This window comes from Gossypium hirsutum, chromosome A12 (genome assembly GCF_007990345.1).
Source record: "Gossypium hirsutum isolate 1008001.06 chromosome A12, Gossypium_hirsutum_v2.1, whole genome shotgun sequence".
NCBI classification, from domain to species: Eukaryota; Viridiplantae; Streptophyta; class Magnoliopsida; order Malvales; family Malvaceae; genus Gossypium; species Gossypium hirsutum.
Window position 1 is genome coordinate 81,266,456 of NC_053435.1, and position 8,525 is coordinate 81,274,980.

Sequence of the window (8,525 nt, forward strand, 5' to 3'; positions counted from 1 at the left end):
TAATTAGAAAGGGATATATAATAGAGAATATACATAAAATAATTTCTTCTCACTTTCATATAAACACTTTAACATTTAGATAAAAATATTTTTAAAAAACTAAAGATAAAATTAAAATCTTATCCATATTTCGAAAAAAAATGTACGGTGAAATTAACGCTTAATACGATGCTAAAGCAAAATCCTTTTAATTTTAAAAAAAGTTTTAATTTTTATATATTTTATTCTTTTAAAAAATAATTTCTTAATTTTTTCTATGTTCTTCATCTCTTTTCTCTCTCTTTCTGGCAGAGATTCTATTATCAATTTTATCATCATCTTCCTCAATTCTTTTTTGTCATTTAAAATTATTATTATTAAAAAAAAAAAGCCCCTGAAATGCACGAACTTCATCGACGTCAAAACAAATATATTACCTTCGTAACGCCTCTTATTCTTGTAACCAAACACACCCCTTTTCCCTTCAATCCTTTTGTTTTTTTGTTCTTTTTTTTCTATGATATATACTTAAACCACAAAAACCTAAACAACAAGTAGTAATTTTGTTTGTTGGTTTTTTTTTGGGATCCTTTATATACCCTTCTTTTCGGGTTTTTGTTTTCTTTTTTAATTTTGCAATTGCTATTTCGTCTTTGTTGTTCACTTTTTTTTCTGGGTTTTCATTTTGATTTTGCAGATACTTGCTTCAATTTTCAGGATTTGTTGCTGTTTCTAATTAGGGTTTTTGATTATCTCACCGTCCTTATAGTTTTTCCCCATTTCGTTGCCTTTTAGGGTTTCGTTTTCCCCCCATTTTCTTTCCTTTTTTTTTATTTCTAGGGTTTTTGTAGATTTTGTTAATCGACAAGGAAAGAAAAAAAAAAGACGGGAAAAGAAACTTGAAGCATCTTTTTTTTTTTGGTTTGTCATTTTAGCTTTGAAATTTATTGGAATATCACCTTCGTTTTGGCAGTATTTACTGCATTTGCCATTTTGTTTAGTTCAGAAACTTTAAACATAATCTAGGTTTTTGTCGCTTGATATTAATTAAAAGAGGAAAAAAACTGTTACTGATTTCAATTTTTTTTTGTTTATGGGTTTTTTAAAAAAAAATTATAGATTCACCTGGAAACTGCATATTGAGTGGGGGGGTTTTGATTTTTGAAGTTATTCTTTGTTTTTTTTTGTTTGTTTGTTGTGTTGTGGCAATTGGGAGTGGGTTTAGAAGGTTGTTTTAAGGGAGGAAAAAAGTGGTTTAGGATTGTATGGGAGAGCATGAAGGGTGGGTGGTGCAGCAGCCACCGAGTGGGCTATTGCCGAACGGGTTGTTACCCAACGAAGCTGCCTCGGTTATTCGGGTACTCGATTCGGAACGATGGATGAAGGCTGAGGAAAGAACGGCTGAACTCATTGCCTGCATTCAACCAAATGCGCCCTCAGAAGGCCGCCGTATCGCGGTTGCTGATTATGTACAGCGCCTCATTTCTAAATGCTTCCCTTGTCAGGTCCAATCAAATGACTACTCCCATTGTAGTTTTTATCTTAACCAATGGCATTATATTGAATTATATCATTTTGTGTTGTGTATGCCTAATAGTATAGTTTTATTTCCATGTATTTGGTTTAAAATGTTAAGGCATGAATAAATGGTGATCACGTGTAGGACTAAAAATTTACAGTATTTACATTATTTACATTTAATGATTGGGTCTATGAGTGGAGGCATGAATGTAACTTATAGTGTATGCTGTTTATGTTTCTAGTCTATATTTGGTTTAAAATGTTGAGGCATGGATAAATGGTGATCACATGAAGGACTACAAGTTACATTATTTACATTTAATGTTTGGGTCGATGGGTGAAGGCATGTATGTAACTTATAATATATGCTGTTTATTTTTTCTATTCTATATTTGGTTTAAAATGTTGAGGCATGGATAAATGCTGATCACTTAAAGGACTAAAAAACATTATTTACATTTAATGTTTGGCTCGACGAGTGGAGGCTTGATTGTAACTTGTGTCAAAAGCAGCTTATTTTTCTAGTCTATCGTACCGAGTTCATAGATCAGTTTTAATAAGGAGTTGCTTACTTTTTTTTGACAGGTGTTTACTTTTGGGTCTGTGCCCCTCAAGACATATTTGCCTGATGGGGATATTGACTTGACGGCCTTCAGTAAGAATCAAAGTTTGAAGGATACATGGGCTCATCAGGTTCGGGATATGCTGGAAAATGAAGAAAAAAACGACAATGCTGAATTCCGAGTAAAAGAAGTTCAGTACATTCAGGCTGAGGTTAGACAGAATGAGATGCCTTATTTTTTCATAATTCCTCCTGATTTCTTTGATTAAAACGTGCACATTTGTGGCACATTTGCTTGATGTTATCTTGATACACTGATTTTTTTTTTATATTCTTTCTTTCTCATAAATTTTCAGGTGAAGATAATTAAGTGTCTTGTAGAAAATATTGTGGTAGACATTTCATTTAATCAGCTTGGTGGCTTATGTACCCTCTGTTTCCTTGAAGAGGTTAGTAATGCAAATCCTGGCACTGCAATACAATTCTGCAGATTTATTTTTTGAATGGCTTCTTGGATATTTGTTCAACTTTAAACTCAACTTAACATCCCCATGCTTAGGTTGATCGTTTGATAGATCTGAACCATTTGTTCAAACGGAGCATCATATTGATAAAGGCCTGGTGTTATTATGAGAGCCGCATATTGGGTGCACATCATGGACTTATCTCAACTTATGCCCTGGAAACCTTGGTTCTTTACATATTCCATGTTTTCAATAAGTCCTTTTCTGGACCACTTGAGGTGGCTTGTTTTACCTTTCTATTTTAATGGCTTTTTCTTTTGGCTGTACATCTGTCTGATTTTTTCCCCTTTTCATACATAGGTTCTGTATCGTTTCCTTGAGTTCTTTAGCAAGTTTGATTGGGAAAACTTTTGTGTTAGCCTCTGGGGTCCTGTTCCAATTAGTTCTCTACCAGACATAACAGGTATTACAATATCCAGAACATCAAATGCTAAGCTGTGAACAAGAACCTTTTACTTTCAGAATGTTTGCAAGTTTTCTAATCTTAACTGAAGTGTTTGAAATACCTTTTGCAGCTGAGCCTCCTCGAAAAGATGGTGGAGAGTTGTTGCTTAGCAAATATTTTCTGGACACATGTAGTTCCAGATATGCTGTTTGCCAAGAAAATCAGGGCCAACCGTTCGTTTCTAAACATTTCAATGTGATTGATCCTTTGCGTATAAATAACAACCTTGGGCGTAGTGTTAGTAAAGGTAGTTTACATCTATAACTATTGAATGGTTATCTGTTGTACTTTTGGATGTTTATCCGCATCTATGTGACTTTTTTCTCCCGTCTAGCAATTTTATGCATCTGGTACTTTGACTGCATGCTTTTGTTGGTCATAAGTTTCTAATATTTGCAAAACTATTTGATCTATTAAAACATCCTTTTTGCTATCATTTTCCTTTTATTGGACAGAAGAAAGATGATAATAAACAGTTAGAATCTTAGTTCTGTCTATTTCTGCACGGTTTTGTCACTTATTGGGAACTTATCTGATTAAGAGAGTCACATGCTAAGAATTATTGAAATATTGAACTTAAATCAGTAGAAAGTAAGTTGAAGGGATTGTTATTGGCAGGCAGAAAGGTGAAATTAAACGTGTAGAATCTTTATTTTGTCACTTATTAAGAACTTATCTGATTAAAAGAGTCACATGCTAAGAACTTTTGAAATATTGAACTTAAATCTGTAGAAAGTAAGTTGAAAAGACTGTTATCGGCGGGCAGAAAGGTGATAGTAAATGTTTAGAATCATTATTTTGTTTACTTTTTCACAGTTTTGGCACTTACTGGAAACTTATATAATTAAGCTTGTCATGAATCAAAGATGGATGGTATTAAAATTTCTACATGTTCGGCTATACGAATCTTTTTAGGAGTCGTGATGCTTTTGGAATAGTTGTCAATTTTCTGGTGGTCTTTATGCACTGCTAATAACAGGTTTATTTGTGCATAAAAATAATGTGGTATTTCCAGGTAATTTCTTTAGGATACGCAGTGCCTTTGCATTTGGAGCTAATAAGTTGGCCAGGTTACTTGATTGTCCCAAAGAAGACCTCCATCATGAAGTAAATCAATTCTTCATGAATACATGGGAAAGGCATGGCAGTGGCCAACGCCCTGATGCACCTGGGAACGATCTGTATCGCTTGAGGTTGTCAAATTCGGACAATGCTCATGGATCTAATAATGTCAGGAACACTTCAAACAGCAGAGGAAATGATATTTCCTCTGGTCGTGACACTCAAGCTGAAGGAGTTGGTGTTTCCTCTCAGCATTTAATTCATCCTTCAGAGAGCACAAGTAAGACTAGTGATGTATCCACTGTTTCTCGTACTCAGAGCCAAAAGAGTTATGGTAGCACAAGCAACTCAAAGACCTCTGATAAGGTTAGGCGGGATTCTAATTCCAATAAGAATATGCGTAATGATACAGTTCAGAGTTCTAATGCTAAAGAAAACTTGGTGACTGATGTTCAAGGAAGATATCTTTTTGCAAGGACACGTTCTAGTCCTGAGCTTACCGAAACATATGGGGAAGTTACTTCTCAGGGAAGGCGGAACAGAGTGCCAGAGGGTGGGAAAACCCAGATTGCTCCCGTGAGGTCAGATAATAATGGGAGGAAGAATATTGAATCTGATATGACGGTCAGTCATAACATTAAATCTTCACATGATGATCCTTCATCTGTTAGGCACGCCTCAGCACGCCAGAGCGTCGATGCTGTTGCTAACCCAAATGGTCCTCTAAATAGTTACCTAGATGATTTAGGCTTGGGTACTATGGGTCAGGATTTTTCATCAATTCCAGGTACACAAGTTATGCCACAAGAAGAGCAAGATCTAGTGAATTTGATGGCATCTACAGCTCATGGCTTTAATGGTCAGATTCCAGTTCCAATAAATTTAGCTGTAGGTCACTTGCCTTTTCATATTCAATCTCTATCAATGGGATATAATCAGAGAAATTTGAGCGGAATTCTTCCTACAAATTTTCAAATGTTTCCCCAAGGATTGGTCTCTTCTCCTTTGGCTCATTATTTTTCTGGAGTTGGATTAGCCTCAAACCCAGAGGATCAAATTGAGCCTTCCAGTGAAAATTTTGGTTCTTCAGAAATGAATCAACCAGAAGTGGAACATGAGTCATGGCATGAACAGGACAGGGGCTCTAGTGGTGGTTATGACCTTGATAATGGAGGTTTTGAAATGCTTCATTCGAATGATAAGCAACGGTCAACTTCTGCTAGCTATAATTTTGTTCCTCATTCTAGAGCAGGCAGCACTGGTAGTTCTACTAACGTCCAACAAAAGTCATCTAAAGAAACTCAAGGATCAACTAGGGAAGATTATGTCGTTGTGTCCCAGTATCAAGATAACAGAGGTAATGATGTTTACGTTGATGAAAGAACTGCAAATTCAAGATCCTTGCATGCTTTGCACACTAGTTCACTCAGAAGTAAAACCTCATCTGAAAGTTCTTGGGAAGGTTCATCAGCAAAGGTCTCTAAACCCACTAGGGAGAAACGGGGTAGGAAAACAGCTGCTTCTGTACTTCCTTCTGCTGCTAGTGGGAAAGGTAAGAGTGTATCTGAACATTCCTCTCAGGCAGATGACGAAGGCAGAGAATGGAATCCACCATCTGAAATGGCAGAAAGAACTGCTGGACCTCAACTGCTTGGTTCTTTGTCTGTTCCAAGCCATCAAATGCCTGGATTTGAGGCATCTCAGACAAGTGGTTCAGATCCGCTGATGCCTATTGCTCCATTTCTCTTAGGTCCAGGTTCAGGGCAAAGAGCTATGGATAATTCTGGAGTTCCTCCCCTGGCCTTCACAATAACAGGACCACCGGTTCCATTTTTGTTATGCCCTGTTTACAACGTTCCGTCAGAAGCAGGAACTCCAGATGCATCAACGTGCCATTTTAATTGGGATGAAAATTTGGAGAACGATGATTTAGGTCAAAATTTTGAGTCTGAGGGACCCGATCAGTCTGAGGTATCAAGTACTTCTAGTTCTACAAGAAAGGTTGCATCTCTTGATCCATCAGAGCATAAACCTGACATTCTTAATGGTGACATTGCTAGCCATTGGCAAAACCTGCAGTACGGACGGTTTTGTCAAAATCCACGATATCCTCCTCTGATTTATCCTTCGCCTGTTGTGGTGCCACCTGTCTATTTACAAGGTCATTTCCCATGGGATGGTCCTGGTAGACCTCCATCAAATGTGAATCTCTTTTCTCAGTACATGAATTACGGGCCTCGTGTTGTTCCTGTTTCTCCTCTCCAATCTGTTCCAAATAGACCTTCCAGTGTTTATCAACGGTATGTTGATGAAATGCCAAGATATCGCAGTGGTACTGGAACATACCTGCCAAACCCTGTAAGTCGCATATTGCCAATCTTTAATGAGCCTTTATTACCTTAAGATTCTGCTCTTTTACTTTATGTGCTTTGAGGAGGGTAATGTTGGGTACATGATCCTGTTTTTCCCCTCCTCCTCCATTAATAGGGTATGCACTGCTTGATTTTCAATTATGATACAACTACAATTGTCCGTTGCTTTAGTTTTTTTGAAGTGATCTTATATTTTAACCTTGAGGAACAATATAACCTTCAATAACCTTTTTATATGATTTTTTCTCATTTTCAGAAAGTTTCAATGAGAGAACGCCATTCTGCAAATTCGAGGAGGGGAAAATATAATTATGATAGAAATGACCACCATGGTGATAGAGAAGGAAACTGGAATGGCAATTCTAAGTCCAGAACTGCTGGGCGGAGCCATAATCGCAATCAAAATGAAAAATCAAGGTTCACCTTTGACCAATTGCCTGGCGTTGCTGGTGAGAGCAGAACTGATAGGCCTTGGGGCTCACATAGGCATGATTCATTTACATCATACCAATCTCGTAATGGACCAGTCCGCTCAAACTCATCACAAAGTAGTTCAGGCAGCATGCCTTATGGCATGTACCCACTGCCATCTATGAACCCCAATGGAGTATCATCAAATGGGCCTACCATGCCATCTGTTGTCATGCTATACCCATATGATTCCCCTGTTGAACAGCTTGAGTTTGGCTCTCTTGGACCAGTGGGTTACTCAGGCATGAATGAAGTATCACAGCCAAGTGATGGAAGCAGCTCAGGTGGGGTATTCGATGAGCAAAGGTTCCATGGTACTTCTCAACGGTCTTCACAAGACCAACCTCCTTCACCCCACCTGCAAAGGTAATTTATCTTCTTGCTTGTCTAAGGTAGTTTCTTTTGAAAACTTTAGTAAAACCTGCCACCCTGAAAACTACTATGCATCTATCACGTTGCCCGACTGCTTTTGCTGGTCTAGCAACAGTGTAGATGGTGTAGTAATTTCTATGGCAGCTGCCGAGATAGCCTACTTGCTGCCACCCTCTTCCACGCTGGTGTTCTGGTTTTTGCAGTGGGTCGTCTCTTAGTAATAAACCTCAACACTAGTGGATATATATGTGGCAACAGAATTGTGTTCAAAATTGGATCATAATCTCTTTGAAGTTTTTTCCTTAAACATTCTAATTTCTCTCTTTTGTTTCAATTGGATTCTGTTACAATGCACTCATCTATTAATCTTATCAGGGGACTATGATTTTACTACCAGATGAGTGGCCCATACGAGTTAACAGTCGAAAGATGAGGATTCCCCCCACCCCCTTCCCTTTAGAAGGAAGAAACGACGGTGGGAGAATCTTACAACGCTAAAAGCCTCGCTTTACCTGGCGGTTTTTTTGTTCTCATCTCATAAAAGCAAGAAGTGCATTTTCTGATTTGGTTTTTTCTTGCAAGACGGTTGGTCACGCATGCTTCTTGGCTTGTGCTTTGTATGTACACTAACAAATGATAGAAATCATTTTCGGAGGTGCTCTGTTTTTGAAGATACGACAGGGTATTGGTGGAAACTGAAAAAGAATGCAGGACTCGGAAGGTAAAAAAAAAAAAAAAAGAGAAAAAGAGTTAAAATTTAGGGTTCTACACGATGTAACTGAAATAGGAGCTCCTTAGGATTACAACTGAGTTTTATATCATTTTATAAGAAAGTCTTAAATAGGGTTTTTTTCATTTTTGATCCTTATAATATTAGCTCTCTTTTTGTTAAACTTCCAAATGTTGAAAGTTACCAGTGTATTGATAACATTTTCCATCGTTAAAAGAAGATTAGAATTTACAAATTTTCAAAAACAGGAACCTAGTTGTGTTTATATGGTATGTTGTGTGTGTATAATTTAAATCCTTTTCTGTTAGATTTTGAGGTTCTTCAGTCGATTCTGAATTATCCTACATATTTGATTTTCGGGTTATGACCATTTCTGGTTTAGATCATTTTAAGCTTGGGTTATTCATTTCGGTCCCTTTAACCTGTGCAATCATATATCTACATATCTTACTTTAAAATAGATAGTTTTGGGTTTGGGTCACTTGGG

At 37.2% G+C, this 8,525-nt stretch overlaps 1 protein-coding gene across 2 annotated transcripts; it reads left to right on the plus strand.

Moving 5' to 3' along the window:
• The first annotated feature begins 222 nt into the window (after positions 1 to 222).
• On the plus strand, positions 223 to 8,283 carry LOC107948182 (uncharacterized). Of its 2 annotated transcripts, XM_016882649.2 has the most exons (10): positions 268 to 438; positions 677 to 1,484; positions 2,086 to 2,274; positions 2,419 to 2,511; positions 2,622 to 2,804; positions 2,887 to 2,989; positions 3,102 to 3,278; positions 4,047 to 6,451; positions 6,722 to 7,302; positions 7,684 to 8,283. In XM_016882649.2, exons 2-10 carry the CDS (start codon positions 1,245 to 1,247, stop codon positions 7,691 to 7,693), a joined length of 3,981 nt encoding a protein of 1,326 aa, XP_016738138.2. In that variant the 5' UTR covers positions 268 to 438; positions 677 to 1,244; the 3' UTR covers positions 7,694 to 8,283. The 2 variants fall into 2 exon arrangements, with proteins under 2 accessions (XP_040938754.1, XP_016738138.2); XM_041082820.1 differs by having other exon boundaries at positions 223 to 1,448.
• Positions 8,284 to 8,525: the final 242 nt, after the last annotated feature.

Bases quoted from the DNA above. Each gene is read 5' to 3' on its own strand.
- LOC107948182 (XM_016882649.2), top strand. From the start codon at position 1,245: ATGGGAGAGCATGAAGGGTGGGTGGTGCAGCAGCCACCGAGTGGGCTA. The intron at 2,805-2,886 runs GTGGCTTGTTTT...TTTCATACATAG, and splicing joins CCTTTTCTGGACCACTTGAG to GTTCTGTATCGTTTCCTTGA. The intron at 3,279-4,046 runs GTAGTTTACATC...TGGTATTTCCAG, and splicing joins TGGGCGTAGTGTTAGTAAAG to GTAATTTCTTTAGGATACGC.